At 32.2% G+C, this 15,938-nt stretch overlaps 3 protein-coding genes, 1 long non-coding RNA gene and 1 other non-coding gene across 7 annotated transcripts; 2 read left to right on the top strand and 3 right to left on the bottom strand.

Moving 5' to 3' along the window:
* On the top strand, positions 1,128 to 1,200 carry TRNAK-UUU. The gene has a single exon. It is a non-coding gene; the product is annotated as a tRNA-Lys (tRNA).
* LOC18607161 (embryogenesis-associated protein EMB8) lies at positions 1,247 to 6,740 on the top strand. Its single transcript, XM_007041190.2, has 14 exons — positions 1,247 to 1,654; positions 1,764 to 1,853; positions 1,932 to 1,993; positions 2,139 to 2,245; positions 2,365 to 2,454; positions 2,572 to 2,694; positions 3,247 to 3,324; positions 4,022 to 4,107; positions 4,193 to 4,241; positions 4,561 to 4,617; positions 4,686 to 4,816; positions 5,383 to 5,466; positions 5,832 to 5,895; positions 6,096 to 6,740. Exons 1-14 carry the CDS (start codon positions 1,287 to 1,289, stop codon positions 6,531 to 6,533), a joined length of 1,827 nt encoding a protein of 608 aa, XP_007041252.2. The 5' UTR covers positions 1,247 to 1,286; the 3' UTR covers positions 6,534 to 6,740.
* LOC108660924 lies at positions 6,761 to 8,981 on the bottom strand. The gene is made up of 4 exons (XM_018115348.1): positions 8,552 to 8,981; positions 7,926 to 7,955; positions 7,494 to 7,670; positions 6,761 to 7,407 (listed from the first exon to the last, which is right to left on the bottom strand). The coding sequence occupies exons 2-4, from the start codon at positions 7,953 to 7,955 to the stop codon at positions 6,928 to 6,930; spliced, it is 687 nt and encodes a 228-aa protein (XP_017970837.1). The 5' UTR covers positions 8,552 to 8,981; the 3' UTR covers positions 6,761 to 6,927.
* Positions 9,060 to 12,505, bottom strand: LOC18607162. Of its 3 annotated transcripts, XM_018115351.1 has the most exons (7): positions 12,159 to 12,505; positions 11,608 to 11,683; positions 11,492 to 11,509; positions 10,895 to 10,969; positions 10,780 to 10,797; positions 9,416 to 9,490; positions 9,060 to 9,317 (listed from the first exon to the last, which is right to left on the bottom strand). In XM_018115351.1, the coding sequence occupies exons 2-7, from the start codon at positions 11,608 to 11,610 to the stop codon at positions 9,228 to 9,230; spliced, it is 279 nt and encodes a 92-aa protein (XP_017970840.1). In that variant the 5' UTR covers positions 11,611 to 11,683; positions 12,159 to 12,505; the 3' UTR covers positions 9,060 to 9,227. The 3 variants fall into 3 exon arrangements, with proteins under 3 accessions (XP_017970840.1, XP_017970838.1, XP_017970839.1); XM_018115349.1 differs by lacking the exons at positions 11,492 to 11,509; positions 11,608 to 11,683 and having other exon boundaries at positions 9,068 to 9,317; positions 12,159 to 12,503; XM_018115350.1 differs by lacking the exons at positions 9,416 to 9,490; positions 11,492 to 11,509; positions 11,608 to 11,683 and having other exon boundaries at positions 9,069 to 9,317; positions 12,159 to 12,501.
* On the bottom strand, positions 14,692 to 15,633 carry LOC18607164. Its single transcript, XR_001926638.1, has 2 exons — positions 15,457 to 15,633; positions 14,692 to 15,370 (listed from the first exon to the last, which is right to left on the bottom strand). It is a non-coding gene; the product is annotated as an uncharacterized LOC18607164 (long non-coding RNA).

Consider the following 15,938-nt stretch of genomic DNA (forward strand, 5'->3'; position numbering starts at 1 on the left):
ATATATATATATATATATATATATAAAATAAAATCTTATACATACATATATTTAAGTTATATATAAACATTACTATAACTTATAATGGACTTTATTTATATGATTATGTATAACATTTTAACATATAATTTGTACCATTACTTTTATATATATAATAAAGTAATATATTATATATATTTAATTTATACATAAGCATTACTATAGTTTATAATAAGCTTTATATATATTATTACACTTAATAAATTTATTAGCTATCACCTTAGATTTTATAACATATTATTTATACAAATTTTGATATAAAACATTATAACGTATAAGTTATATTATTAATTTCATATATATATATATATATATATAGAATGAAGTTTATAAGTTTTAATATTATAATATGTAAAAGAAAAAGTGATAAAATTTTGGTCCATTAGGTCAAAATTGGATCAACCAAATCAATTATATGTTTGGTTGGTTTGGTCTTTCTTTATATTTGATCGGTTTTAATTGATTTTTTAAAAATGATTGGTCTATTTGGTCCTTAGGTATGGTATGGTAGACCAAACCACCCAATCCACCAATTTGCTCACCTTTACAAGAGAATACATGTGTTACAGATCAACATTTTCAATCTAAAAAATATACTTATTAGGTGGAAGATAGGTGGAAGAAAGTTCTTACTTAAAAATTATACTTATAAAAAAGGGATCTACATTAGTTTGGACCTACCTTAATCTTTAAGGTCTTATATTGGTGAAGAATTAGGTATATTTTGATATCACTTATCATAAGTTTTGTATTTTCAACCTAAAAACATGCTTGTTAAATATAAAAAATCTTATTATAGGTTTAAAATCCATCCCATCTCTTTTTCATACGAAATTAATAATACATACACGTATGAATAATCATTATTTTTATTTTTTTTTTTGATTACGAGACATCTTTAGAACCCTTATTCATTCTTATTATCTTTTTAATTGACCATCCCTTCCCCTTCTTATATCTTTTTTATAGGGGTAACTTCACTGACACTTTAATTAGAGATCAATATTTTCCTTTCAAATCTAAATTTTTAGATAAATTAAAAAATGAATTGACAAAATAATAGTTTATAAAGCCTGCACCAGGTCAAAGCCGTCTTAGCTCAGCCGGTAGAGCGCGTGGCTTTTAACCACGTGGTCGTGGGTTCGATTCCCACAGACGGCGCGTTTTGGCATTTTTTTCATTCGTCGATTAACCCGGTAAATATTTATTTCAACATTTTTCTAACCCAACCTTTCAACGACCACTCAATGCCGGGAACCCCAACGTTCACATATCCTTCCATCCTTTCTATTTCTACAAAGGAAACTCCCTCTCAGCGTTCCGATTTGTTCCCAGAACCTCCGTTACTTCCCCCAATGGGCTGCGAAACGTTGGCGGCAAACGCCGCCGTCTCTCCCTACGATCTTCTCTTCCAAGCGCTCGCTCTCATCCCCGTCTCCCATTATTTCATGGCCGCTTTCTTACTATTTCTCATTTTTCTATACAATTTTCTCGAGATTCATTTCCTTCGCGATTTGCTCACTCTTTTCAGAGGCGACCCTGTTACCTTAACTTACAACTCTTGCTCCGACCTCTGCCAATCAGTCGTTGCCAAGTGTAAGATTCTTCACGGAAGGTAATTGTTTATTCCGAAATTTCTCGATTAATCAGTTGAAAATTTCAAATTTTGAAAGATTTTGTGCTTGGTTTGTCTTTCTTTACAAAATTTTGAATTAATGGAGCAGGTACTCGGTGACTCCATGGCTTTCGAGTCCTCATCTTCAGACAGCTTTCTTGAGTATTTTTGGACGGGCTCCTCCGGTTACTTATAGACGGTGAGTTCGACTCTTTTCTTCCCTATTTTCAACTTCATTGTTTTAGATAAATGTTAATATACTATTTATTATTTACAGGCATTTATTCCGTGCTTTGGATGGTGGAACAATTGCTTTGGATTGGCTAACTTATTCTGATGGTCAGTATTTAATTTATTCATCTGCCTATGAATTTTTTATTTAATTTTGTTAATTAGCCTGGTTTTTTGAATCATTTCTCTAATTATTGAAATTGAGGAATATTTGGCCTGATTTTCAATATTATGCATCTGTAACTAATTACAGTTGTGGAAGGTACTTCCCGTGCAATTGATAGTTCCGCTGCTCTCAAAGGTGATAAAACTCCGATTATGATTGTGATTCCTGGCCTAACCAGTGATTCTGCTTCTGCTGTAGGTTCTATCTATTTCTCTTGCGTTTTATGTGCTAAGTTAGCTGGCTTTTTATTTTAAATTTTTTTCTCTCGTTTGTTTTGTTTTAAATACTTAAGGAAGTGTTGCTGTGTGAACAGTATGTGAAGCATCTTGCCTTCAACATGGCAAGACAGGGTTGGAGTGTTCTTGTAAGCAATCACCGTGGGCTGGGAGGTGTATCACTTACGGTGAGTTTTAATGGAACCTTTTCTTTGTTTTTTACGTAGATACTGAAATTACCATTATCAGATTTCTTAAGTTATTAGCTAACAGAATTTCGTCACTTTTTTAATATTTATTTTCAGTCTGATTGCTTTTATAATGCTGGATGGACCGAGGATGTACGGAAAATCATTGACCACATACGTTGTGAATATCCAGAAGCTCCTCTATATGCTGTTGGAACTAGCATTGGTGCAAATATTCTGGTATATGAATTGTTCTGATGTTCTTCATTTTTATGTTTATGGGCATCATGAATGTAGTTAAGTATTGCAACTTGAATGTCATTTTGACAAATTTCCTTGGAAGAGATAGTGCTTCTATTTTTCTTTTCTAAACTGTATCAGCTGTGAACATCTATGCAGTTTAGCTGAATTGTTATTACTGAACTTTTTGATTAGTATTTGATGTTTTCTTGGTGAGCTCCCATCAGGTTAAGTAAAAGAAATATCAGTTATAATACTGAGTTGAATTTGGGTTTTCCTGTTTGGAGGATGAATATAAATCCATATTATCAGTAACATCTTTAATATCTTTTTTGACACTGTCTTGATCCTATTGTACAATTTTTGCTGTAAAAACAATACAGCCTTCACAGGCTAATGTATCTGTAGGAATGCCTTGTCCTGTTTGACAAATGGTTATCCATATTGCTAAATACTCGTATATTTTGTTTTTTACATATAAACAGTTGTTTTGTATAATATGCAAGCCCAAATATATGTTTTCCCCTCATTAAGACCGAGTTCTACTTTCAGGTAAAATATCTTGGAGAGGATGGGGCTAATACTCCTCTTGTTGGGGCTGCAGCTATATGCTCTCCTTGGGACCTCTTGGTTAGTATCTTTATCTCTATCATACAACCAAATTTAGAGCTCTATTTGATCTGCATTTTTGGATTCTAGAGGGTTGAATCTTGTCTATCCTCTTCTTTCTCCTGCCACCTCTCCCCACTTCTCTTTTTGTTAGGTTCTATCTCACTAAAACGAAGATACATTTACTTTTTCCCTAAAATGGGGCAAAAAAGAGAGAAAAGGGGGATTGATAGTAAGATAATTTGGCTCTTGCTGGGATTCTTGTGTTGCATTAGAGTGTAAACTACCCCTTTTGGAAATAAAGCTGCTTGCCTTTTGTTGTTGGGGTAATTGCTCGCTGAAGCCCCATATTAAGGTTCAAGATTAGAACGACAAACAGAGATAGTTAACTGGCATTAGGTCGATCTAGTGCCACATGACCTTACCAAACACCAAGTAATTCCTTGGCTTATACAGGTTATCAGTTGAAAAGATGGTACATCATTGGAGCTTAAATGTGTAAGCATTTCTTAATGCAGATACCAAGGGAGAACACCTTCTGCTGCTGCCACTATTGCCATGGTTATCATGAATGGCTGTAGTGGTCACAGTGGGACCACTTTCTGCTTAAAACACTCTCACTAATTCCGTATCTGTTTCTCACTGGCAAACTCCTACTGAAAGCCCAGCCACTTCATCCTCTTTTTGGAATGTTATGTACTAAATCTCTTCCTTGCAGATATGTGATAGGTTCATCAACCGTAGACCTGTGCAGAAAATATATGACAGAGTGCTAACAGTTGGCCTGCAAGTTTATGCACAATTGTATGTCTGAATTACTTCGTTTTGCAGCATCAGTTTACTTATTTAGAGTTTGTCTAAACATAATATACTTTGTGCTTTAACGCAGGCATCAGTCTATCTTGTCTCGTCTTGCAGATTGGGAGAGCATTAAAAAGGTACTTACTAGGTTCTTGATCTGAAATGAAAATCAACCAGGCCGATCATGTAGCCGAAGCATTTTAGAGGAATAATAAAATAAGTTAAGAGTGAAATTGCCACCTTCTTTGGCACAGAGAGTTAGGTTTAGAAACTGAAAGTTATAGAAATACTAGATCCTCAATGGCATTAAACTCTCGCACCAAATCCAGTGGTGTCTCATCTCACATTTTCTTCATCCTTCTTTAGTCCTAACAGTGTTTGAATGAAATTGTCAAATTTCCTTTTTTTTTTCCTAATGAAAAATCTCCTAATTCTTTTCTGCTTGTGTTTTCACAGTCAAATTCGGTTCGGGACTTTGACAACCATGCTACTCGAGTTCTTGGAAAATTTGAGGTAAAAAATCGTTATTTCAATTCCTTCCCATATTTCCAATTACTAATAAAGGCCACCTTGTGTTCCAGACTGTGGATACATATTATAGGCGTTCAAGCAGTACTAATTATGTAGAAAACGTGTCAGTGCCTCTCCTCTGTATCAGTGCCTTGGATGATCCAGTGTGCACCAGTGAAGCTATTCCATGGGATGAATGTAGGTAGGAAATCACCTTCAATGCTATGATTACCTTTCTTTAAAAGCTTGTTTTCCTCTTTTTTTTTTGGGGTAACTCAGACAAATAAACGGTGTGTCTATTTCCTGCAGAGTCAAGTGTCATCAGAAACCATTTGATTCCTTATTATTATTTATAGATTTATATGTATTTAATTTGAAGTTCCACTAGAATATCATTTGTAGTAAGCATGACCTATTTTGTTGTGGAGCTCTTTATGTGTTTCTTACATTGCATCTCTCTTTTTGTACAATTAACACAGCAGTCACAGTAAGGTGGGTTATGAGCAGAGTATATTTATTCTGACATTAGTGAAAAGCTAAACTGCGAACACTAAAACGTGTCATTATATAATGGTAGTATACCCTGCTGATGTTGCAAATGCTTGATAATTTTCTCCATTTGAATGATAGTATCATAATGTTTTTTTACCACTGTTCAATGTCAAGCATTAAAGTGAAGCCACTGCTATTCCATCATTGTCTAACAAGTAATAACATTATACTTTATGTCCTTCTTTAAAAGATAACCTTCCATTTGGTTTTTTCCAGGGCCAATGAAAATATAATCCTAGCTACTGCGGCACATGGTGGACATCTGGCTTTCTATGAAGGGATAACGGCATCTAGCTTATGGTAAATTTTTTTCACCCAGGTTAGCGATAATGCATACACACATATATATAGACAATAGACATACATCTTTACCTGCGGGGAAAAACTTATATTCAAGTATCTACTTTAGACTGGAACCCCCAGTTGAAGATTACACAAGAATCAGCAAAAAAAGATCACTATAATTGGTGGGGTTGTTAGTGAAAATCAACAAGTACTTTTCATGATTGAGGACCTTATATGACATGTTATGAATATATATACTTGCGCATATTTTTCAACTTTTTTTCTTTAGATACTGGTAACTGTGCCTGATTACATAGCAAGTTGTAATTTAAAGTTCATTTGTGTTTGAATTGCATAGTTTTATATTCATGAAATCGCAGGTGGGTAAGAGCTGTTGATGAGTTCTTTGGTGTTCTACGCACTAGCCCATTTAGAAGGCAGAAGGTAAAAAGTTTCGGTAGTTTTATTTTGTAGGAAACAGTTGTTATACTTAAACTGAACTAACACAGTTATATCTTCACTTCCATATTGTGATAAAGCAAATTAGTCATTTCTCTAAAGGCAAGAGTTCTAAGAATTAAAATTATTTTGTACCTGCTGAGTAATAGAATTAAAATTCTCTTGACTTCTATGTTTTGTTGCAGATCCAAGGTTCTACCTTGCCCAAGCCACTGCAATCTTCAATAGATCAGGGGCCTTATTTGAATGTTATGGGAGATGGAATGGTGGCAGCAGCGGGCAGTGAACCAAGAGACATTGTACCAGAAGACATGTCGAATGAGCATATGATTCATAGTAAGAAAGAAGAGGACACAATTTCAGATAAAGGAACAGGTCCTGACTTGACAGACAAAATATATTCTAACAAGCACATCATGAGGCAAGCAGAACAAAATGTCAAGGATTTGATTGTCCCTGTCCAAAGACGCGTTGATCAGCTCTCTCGCCGGAGTAGGCGATCAATCTGGTTGCTGGCATACATTGCCATTATAACAACTTGGCCGTTTGTCGGTTCTGTTCTTATCTCAGTTCTCAAGAGAAGGTTCAAAACTTTTGTACCGGCTACATTATTTAAAAAATAGAGTTACTTCTACTCACAGAATTCTACTCAATCATGATTATTAGTCCCTTTGAAGGGATAATAAAGATGCTAACTGCATCTTGATGAAGAAGTATGCATAGTGTAAATTTTGGAGGAAATCAATAATGATTCCTCCATTGTTGTATCAGAAAATAATTTCCCCTTCTTTCTATTCTATCTTATTCTTCGTGTAGAATTCAATTTGGCATTCTCTCTACGAGGATGGAATGACAGTAAAACTCTCGTTATAATTATCGAAAGCATGAGGGAAGCACAATGGGTTTATGCTGAAAGCATGTGAGAACAATTTACAATATAGCATACTTTTTCCAGCTTTTCAAAAGAAAAAAAAAAGCAAAAGTTAGGGACAAAATCCTGAATGTGATCGTGGTCAGCTACGGCTCTACAAGAACTTGAACAAGGTCAGCTTCACTGCCCCCATTGGGCCTTCCTCCTCTGTTCCTGCCTGGCTTCTCGAAATATTTAGAGCACAACAAACCGAAAGCAAAGAGGATTGGCAAAGCACTTGTTTTGATAGGGCCGTCAAGATGTCGAGATATAAAAGAATAATTGATGGCTGTAACAACACACTGAAGGAAAGCACAAGCAAATCCGATGATCTCCCAGAGGCTACAAAAAGGCTTGCCGGTTTGTCGACAATGAAACCAAGGTACTCTGTCTCTCGGCTGCCAAGTAACTCTTTCCTTTTTACCTTTGTAAATAAGCTCAGCAATGCAAGCCACCAGTGCAATGAACGAAATTAACATCACAATATGCGCGTAATGAGAGTGATCTTTGGAGGAAAGCTGATCGAAAACCGCTGAAGGGAGTTCCAGGGTAAAGCTGGTGATAGGGAAAACCCAAGTTAAAACATCCTGCATTAAAACAATTTGATTATATAGATGCTATAGACTAGAAATTATAACTAAACTAAAACTGTTGGTTTGGATTCAAGTTTAACCTTTAAACGCCAGCCTTCTTGATTGTTAGCCATCGCTAATAGTGGACCATCAGGAGCATTCTCCAGCATTTGAATTTCTTGCAGGACCAAATCTATTTCATCATCCTTAGCCATTTCTTGGCCGATCAAATCTGCTTCACCATCAATAGCAATCGGTAGCTGATCCCGTGAAGCAGCCTACATTAAAAGAATTTAATTATTTAGATGTTAGAGCTGGACATCATAAATAAAATAAAACTGTTAAAATTGTTGGTTTGGTCAATTTTGAACTTTAAATTTGAACCATCCTGACTGTTACCGTCACTATTTGATTTCTCAACATACAAATGAGTAAATTATGTATCAATATTATTTTCATTTATAATTATAATAAAAAATATTGTTTCTTGCAACAAAGTAATTTGGATGATTGAAGTAAGTGAAATATAATACCGGAATGATTTCTTTATAGCAGGAACCCATCTGAAAAGATAACAAAGAAAGATAATTATAATAATATAATAAGAGAACAATGTAAAATATAAAAATATACATAACTATAGGAAAGTAAATTTAAAACGTTAAAGGATCAAAAATTGTCATGAACAAAAGAAATGTAGGCAACCAAGAAGAATATATCAAAACTGAACACTAATGAAGTTGGTCTTGTTCAAATACAACATCATCATAATTTGATTATTTAAATATTAGAGAGTAGATATCATAACTAAAACAAAGCTGTTGGTTTGGATTCAATTTTAAAATTTAAACCCGAACCATCTTCAATGTTACTGACTCTATTTGCTTAATCAATTTACAATTGAGGAAATTATATATCAATATGATTTTCATTTATGATTAAAATAAAAAAATATTGTTTATTCAAAAAAAGCAATTTGAATGACGACGTAAATGAAATATAATATCCAAATGGCTTATTCACCAAGTAAATGTACCTGAAAAAGTAACAAACCAAGATAATTATAATATAATAAGAGGATAATGTAAAATAAAAAAATATAACTATAGGAAATTTTTTTCTATAATACCGGAATTTCTTCAAGAAAACAGCATCTTACCCACTTAATATTTGAATCACTTTCGCCGTCATGATGTCGGTCTGAAGCATTTGTTTTTGTTTGGAGCAGGAATTTGATCTGTAGATTTTTTTTTTAAGGCTTTACCCCGCAGGGAGCCCTTCCAGAAATTCTCAAAGGCCAGAGTCGAACCCAGGCCTAAGAGAGGGTTTGGAAATAGTTTTCAACCAGCAATAGACGCGCCTCGGTTAGAACCTCACTAGATACGTCATTGCCCCAAGCGCAAAGATAGATTTGAGAAAATTTTCTATATTAAAAGTATTTGATTATTTCATTTTTTTGAGATTTAATTTTATATTTTTGATGGTTGTTAAATTGTAGATCGAATATTTTTTAGACTTCTTTCTGTTTTTAAGGTTTTTTGTCTTACATTTCCAACCTTTTTTATTACCTTAACTTTTAAAAAATATCACATTTTTATTTTAATTGAATAGTAATATTTTTTAATTTCTAAAAAACAATTTAAATTTTTTTATTAAAAATAAACTATTTTTTTATGTTAATGTGAATTATAAGATCAAAAAAGTTCAGATTGATATAAAAAGATACTTTTATTTTTAATTAGATTTGAGATCCTTAAACAGGACACATTTCTACTAATGTCCAAACGTCAAAACTATAAGAAAATGATAGTAACAAAATTTTATCTTTACTAAATTCATAATAATAGAAACAAAAAAGCAAAGAAGAATTTTGAAAATGAATAATTGGAGTGAGTGAAATATAATACCTTAAGGCCTAAAATTTCCTGCAAAAATAGCAAAAAAAGATAATTATAATAATATAACAAGAGGATAATATAAAATTAAAAAAAAATAACTATAAGAAAGTATTTTTCTATAATACCATCCTTGCTTCTAGCAATTGTCTTTTCAAATCACTTTTGCTCTCATGACGCCGGTTTGAAGTTTTTTTTTTCGCCTGTAGAAGGAATTTGCTCAGTAGATTTGAGAAAAATTTCTATATTAAAAGCATTTAATTATTTCATTTTGTTTGAGATTTCATTTTTTATTTTTTGATGGTTGTTAAATTGTAAATCATATATTTTTTACACTTCTTTCTTTTTTTAATGTTTTTTCTCTTACATTTCTAACCTTTTTATTACCTTAACTTTTAAAAAATATCACATCTTTATTTTAATTGAATAGTAATATTTTTTATATTCTAAAAACCAATTTTAAAATTTTTATTAAAAATAAAGTATTTTCTTATATTAATGTGAATTATAAGATCAAAAAAGTTCAGATTGATATAAAAAGATACTTTTTATTTTGTAATGCATGTTTGACCTAGTTTTTTTTCAAAATATCTACATCTTAAAAGCAAAAGCCAAGTCAAACATGATTTTTTGAGAAACTTTTTTTAAGAACAAAATTTTTTATAAAAGAACTTAAAATTTCTTCTCTTCTTTTAAAAATACATTAATTTTCAAGAAATACTTCTCTCTCGATTAATCTCTCTGTCCTCTCTTTCCCTCTACAAATTACCATTCTTCAACAAAAATCACAATTTCTCTATTCTCTACCTCTCTTTATAAAAATTAATAAAAAAACAGAAGACCCAACAACAGAATATCAAAATCTAGAATTTTTTTGTTCTTACAAAGATTAAGAAGAAAATCCTAAATTTCAAAATTGCATTTAAATACTATTTAAATATTTTCTCTCTTTTTCATCAAAAAATATTTTAATATTAAATACATCGTTTTTTTTTTTTTTTTTGAGAATTGAAGCATCATGGTCCGATTACTTGTTAGATCAACAAAAATTTAATATAATTATAATTATACAATTATATTATTTTTTTATTAATTTTTTTAATTTTAACATCTAAAATTATATATAAACTTGAAACATTACATTATAACTATTAAGGGATTGAAAATGATGTGAATATCCTTTATGGTAATTTTAACCGAAATTAGAACTTATATAATTTATTTTGTCAAATATTTTTAACTTAATTTTAAAAGTTATAATTTTTTATAAAACTTAATAATAGCTTTTAAGTTAAAAAAAAAGTTAAACCAAACAGGCTCTTAATTAGATTTGAGATCCTTAAACAGAACAAATTTCTACTAATGTCCAAATGTCAAAACTATAAAAAATGATAGTAACAAAATTTTATCTTTACTAAATTCATAATAATAGAAACAAAAAAGCAAAGAAGAATTTTGAAAATGAATAATTGGAGTGAGTGAAATATAATACCTTAAGGCCTACAATTTCCTGCAAAAATAACACACAAAGATAATTATAATAATATAAAATAAAAAATAAATAAAAATTAAAAATATAACTATAAGAAAGTATTTTTCTATAATACCATCATGGCTTCTAGCAATTGTCTTTCCACATCACTTTCGCTGTCATGACGCCGGTTTGAAGGTTTTTTTTTTGCCTGTAGAAGGAATTTGCTTAGTAGATTTGAGAAAAATTTCTATATTAAAAGCATTTAATTATTTCTTTTTTTTGAGATTTTATTTTATATTTTTGATGGTTGTTAAATTGTAAATCGGATACTTTTTACACTTCTTTCTTTTTTTAATGTTTTTTCTCTTACATTTCTAACCTTTTTTTTACCTTAACTTTTAAAAAATATCACATCTTTATTTTAATTGAATAGTAATATTTTTTAAATTCTAAAAACCAATTTTAAAATTTTTATTAAAAATAAAGTATTTTCTTATATTAATGTGAATTATAAGATCAAAAAAGTTCAGATTGATATAAAAAGATACTTTTATTTTTAATTAGATTTGAGATCCTTAAACAGGACAAATTTCTACTCATGTCCGAACGTCAAAACTATAAGAAAATGATAGTAACAAAATTTTTATCTTTACTAAATTCATAATAATAGAAACAAAAAAGCAAAGAAGAATTTTGAAAATGAATAAATGGAGTGAGTGAAATATAATACCTTAAGGCCTAAAATTTCCTGCAAAAATAACAAACAAAGATAATTATAATAATATAATAAGAGAATAATATAAAATTAAAAAAATATAACTATAAGAAGGTATATTTCTATAATACCATCCTCGCTTCTAGCAATTGTCTTTTCAAATCACTTTTGCTCTCATGACGCCGGTTTGAAGTTTTTTTTTTTTGCCTGTAGAAGGAATTTGCTCAGTAGATTTGAGAAAAATTTCTATATTAAAAGCATTTAATTATTTCATTTTGTTTGAGATTTTATTTTGTATTTTTTGATGGTTGTTAAATTGTAAATCAGATATTTTTTACACTTCTTTCTTTTTTTAATGTTTTTTCTCTTACATTTCTAACCTTGTTATTACCTTAACTTTTAAAAAATATCACATCTTTATTTTAATTGAATAGTAATATTTTTTAAATTCTAAAAACCAATTTTAAAATTTTTATTAAAAATAAAGTATTTTCTTATATTAATGTGAATTATAAGATCAAAAAAGTTCAGATTGATATAAAAAGATACTTTTATTTCTAATTAGATTTGAGGACAATGATAGTAACAAAATTTTATCTTTACTAAATTCATAATAATAGAAACAAAAAAGCAAAGTAGAATTTTGAAAATGAATTTCCGCAAGTTTCCAAATCCGACGGACCTCACTGATGCCGGTCGTAGCAGTAAACTCGGACCCGCTCGTGCCAGAATGTGGATCCCGCCGTCTCCGCCGCCTGAGACTGCCACTATCTTTCATCGGTTCACTCCTTTTTACCTCCAACAAGAGCGCCTCCTTCACTTCAGAATACTCATTCACATGACTCTCCATCTTTTTTTTTTTTAATTTTCTTTTTTTGACGTTTTCAAATCGCATTTCCTCAGCTTCACTTAAATAGGAGAAAAATATCAACAAATCCAGAATAGGAGTCTTCCTTGAAAGGAGGTGGAAGTTTCAGAGACAATTTCTTGGACATTATTAATCAGGAAGACTGAACATGAATACTTTAATGTAGCAGAAGGGTAAAGGCAGCAAGGCTGCTACCAGGAAACTGCTACTTGTGCATAGCAGAAGAAGAACAAAGACTGAAGAAACGCACCGTTTCATTTTTATTAGGAAGAAGGCCATAAGTATTTCAATACTACACCGTTTTAGTTGATACTAAAGGATGTAATTAATTTAGTAGCCGTTAAGTTTGTTAATAGCCTGATTGGTTGTAGCTTTTGTCCTTTCTTCTTGGCTATTGTGTATATATATATATGTACAGAATTTCTTGTACTTTTTCTCTCTGAGAGAATGAATTAGAAAATGATTCGTCAAATATTATCTACTTCTCAACCATATTTCAACAGACATCTAATAATTCAAAAAGAAAACGAGTAAAATAAAGCAGGTCGATGTACAGTAGGGTCATCTGGTGCTTTAACGGCTAAAGCAAAACATCTGGTTAAAATCGATATTTCACTTACGAAGATGCTACAAGCTCGAGCTAGAATGGACGTGTTAGGATGTACCTGGGATTAATTGGATAGAATATATGGTCCCCGTAGATTTCCAAAAGCAACTGGGAATGGCAAAAGATGAAAATAAGATAAGTGACTTGATTATCAGCTTAAACTTAAACTAATCACGGTCCTTAACTTCCAATGATGAAAATTTGATTCCATAATATTATTTAATAAAGATGATCTGATTTTCATCTTTTGCCTGATTGGTTGATACTAAAGGATGTACTTAATTAGTAGCTGTTAAGTTAGTTAATAGCCTGATTAGTTATAGCTTTTGTCCTTTCTTCTTGGCTATTGTGTGTGTGTATATATATATAGACAGACTTTCTTGTACCTTTTCTCTATGAGAGAATGAATCAAAAAATGATTCCCCAAATATTATCTGTTTCTCAACCATATTTCAACATGGTATCAAAACAGGTCAAAAATGGTGCTTAAAAATTCATGTCTCGTGGAATAATGACAGCAGCAGAAATCGTGTGATCCCTCATACCTTCACCGTCGTCTCTGGTAACGTTACTACCCATCAAGATCTTTTCTGATATATTTTTTTCAATCCTTATTACTTTCATTTGATCTATCAGTATAGTATAGATTTGGTCTCAATCATGTCTAAAACAAGTGAATCGAGATCTCAAGGACCTCAACCTTCAACCCATACTTCATCACAAATAGCCTCTCAGATTTCACCCATTGAAGACCCCCAATCTCCTTACTATTTCCATCATACTGATCATCCAGGTTCAATCATCATCAACCCCGAGCTCACCACAAATAACTATGTGGCATGGAGCAGATTATTTCTTTTTGCCTTGTCCATCAGAAACAAAATGGGACTTATAAATGGATCTGTCCCCAAACCTGAAGGAATGGACCCCCTATATCCATCATGGATTCGATGCAACAATCTTATTGTTGCCTAGTTGCTTGATTCCATCACTCCTCCAATTGCATCAACTGTTTTCTATATGGACTCTGCCATGGATATTTGGAACACATTGAAACAGAGTTTTGCACAGCCAGATGACAGCAGAGTGTGTAATCTGCAATATAACTTAGGCAACATAACCCAAGGAACCAAATTAGTAGATACATACTACATTGAGCTTAAGGGAGTTTGGGAGGAATTAAGAAACTACAAGCTTTTACCTAATTGTGTATGTGGCAAATCACAATATCCTGATTGTGATTGTGGTAAGCTACGGCAACACAAGAAATTGAAGAAAGTCACTGGCGATGCCCACATCGGCGTTTTCTCCTCTGTTCCTGTCTGGCTTCTCAAACTATTTAGAGCACAACAAACCGCAAACAAAGAGGATTGGCAAAGCAGATGTTTTGATAGGGCCGTCAAAATGTAGAGAAATAAAAGAATAGTTGATGGCTGTAACGACACACTGTAGGAAAGCACAAGCAAATCCGATGATATCCCAGTGGTTACCAAAAGGCTTGCCAGTTGGTCGACAATAAAACCTAGGCCCTCTGCCTCTCCATTGCCAAGTAACTCTTGCCTCTTTACCATTGTAAATAAGCTCACCAATGCAAACCATTAATGCTATGAACGAAATTAACATCAAAATTGTTTATTTAAAGCAATGTTGGAAGAGAGAAGGTACGCGCTGTGCCATGTGGCTCAGAGGGAAGGATGACTAGGAAAGTAGCAATGGTGAGACTTGAAAGGAAAGGATATATATCAGAAACTATACACAAGAATTCCACATTGCATGCAGGTTTTACAAGCCAACCAAGAAATTATTTATTTGAGAGCAATACTGTTAATGAAAACCTGAATGCAATTCAAACAAGTTGAACACTGACAATGGCTGAAATTTCTCTCGCAATTTATCAGAAGATAATTTTTGAGTACACTTTCCCTTTCTTTCTATTCTATCTTATTCTTCGTTTAGAATTCAATCTTTCACTGCCCCTATATTAAACCGCGGGTTTCCTCCTCTGTTCCTGTCTGGCTTCTTCAAGTATTTAGAGCACAGCAAAGCGAATGCAAAGAGGATTGGCAAAGCAGATGTTTTGATAGGGCCATCATGATGTCGATAAATAAATGAATAATTGATTGTTGTAACAACACACTGAAGGAAAGCAGAAGCAAATCCGATGATCTCCCAGATGGTACCAAAAGGCTTACCGGTTGGTCGATAAAACCAAGGTACTCGGCCTCTCCACTGCCAAGTGACTCTTTCCATTTTACCTTTGTAAATAAGCTCAGCAATGCAAGACATCAATGCCATGAACGAAAATAACATCACAATGAGCGCGTAATGAGGGTGATTTTGGGAGGAAAGCTGATCGAAAACCGCAGATGGGAGTTCCATGGTAAAGTTGGTGATGGGGGAAAACCCATCCTAAAACATCCTACAGTACAAGAATTTGATTATATAGATGTTATAGACTAGAAATTATAACGAAACTTAAACTGTTGGTTTGGATTCAAGTTTAACCTTTAAACGCCAGCCATCTTGATTGTTAGCCATCGCTAATAGTGGACCATCAGGAGCATTCTCTAGCATTTGAATTTCTTGAAGGACCAAATCTAGTTCATCATCCTTAGCCGTTTCTTGGCCGATCAAATCTGCTTCATCATCAATAGCAATCGGTAGCTGATCCCGTAAAGCACCCTACATTACAAGAATTTGATTATTTAGATGTGAGAGACTGCACATTATAACAAAAATAAAATTGTTAAAATTGTTGGTTTGGATTCAATTTTGAACTTTAAACTCGAACCATCCTGATTGTTACTGTCTCTATTTGATTCTTTAACATATAAATGAGTAAATTATGTATCAACATTATTTTCATTTATAATTACAATAAAAAATATTGTTTCTGGGAACAAAGTAATTTGGATGATTGAAGTAAGTGAAATATAATATCGGAATGACTTCTTGATCCAAGGACTCCAACTGAAAAGATAACAAAG

Source organism: Theobroma cacao, chromosome 2 (genome assembly GCF_000208745.1).
Source record: "Theobroma cacao cultivar B97-61/B2 chromosome 2, Criollo_cocoa_genome_V2, whole genome shotgun sequence".
Classification (NCBI taxonomy): Eukaryota; Viridiplantae; Streptophyta; class Magnoliopsida; order Malvales; family Malvaceae; genus Theobroma; species Theobroma cacao.

What these genes read in the sequence shown, in the direction of transcription:
- LOC18607161 (XM_007041190.2), top strand. Translation starts at nt 1,287, where the DNA reads ATGCCGGGAACCCCAACGTTCACATATCCTTCCATCCTTTCTATTTCT. An exon ending in TGTAAGATTCTTCACGGAAG is followed by an intron (nt 1,655 to 1,763) that starts GTAATTGTTTAT and finishes TTAATGGAGCAG; the next exon opens with GTACTCGGTGACTCCATGGC. An exon ending in ATTCCATGGGATGAATGTAG is followed by an intron (nt 4,817 to 5,382) that starts GTAGGAAATCAC and finishes GGTTTTTTCCAG; the next exon opens with GGCCAATGAAAATATAATCC.
- LOC108660924 (XM_018115348.1), bottom strand. Translation starts at nt 7,955, where the DNA reads ATGGGTTCCTGCTATAAAGAAATCATTCCG. An exon ending in GCTATAAAGAAATCATTCCG is followed by an intron (nt 7,671 to 7,925) that starts GTATTATATTTC and finishes CTTTTAATGTAG; the next exon opens with GCTGCTTCACGGGATCAGCT. An exon ending in AAGAAGGCTGGCGTTTAAAG is followed by an intron (nt 7,408 to 7,493) that starts GTTAAACTTGAA and finishes GTTTTAATGCAG; the next exon opens with GATGTTTTAACTTGGGTTTT.
- LOC18607162 (XM_018115349.1), bottom strand. Translation starts at nt 12,371, where the DNA reads ATGCGATTTGAAAACGTCAAAAAAAGAAAATTAAAAAAAAAAAAGATG. An exon ending in CTACGACCGGCATCAGTGAG is followed by an intron (nt 10,970 to 12,158) that starts GTCCGTCGGATT and finishes TTCCTTCTACAG; the next exon opens with GCAAAAAAAAAACCTTCAAA. An exon ending in AATTGCTAGAAGCAAGGATG is followed by an intron (nt 9,318 to 9,415) that starts GTATTATAGAAA and finishes CTATTTTTGCAG; the next exon opens with GAAATTTTAGGCCTTAAGGT.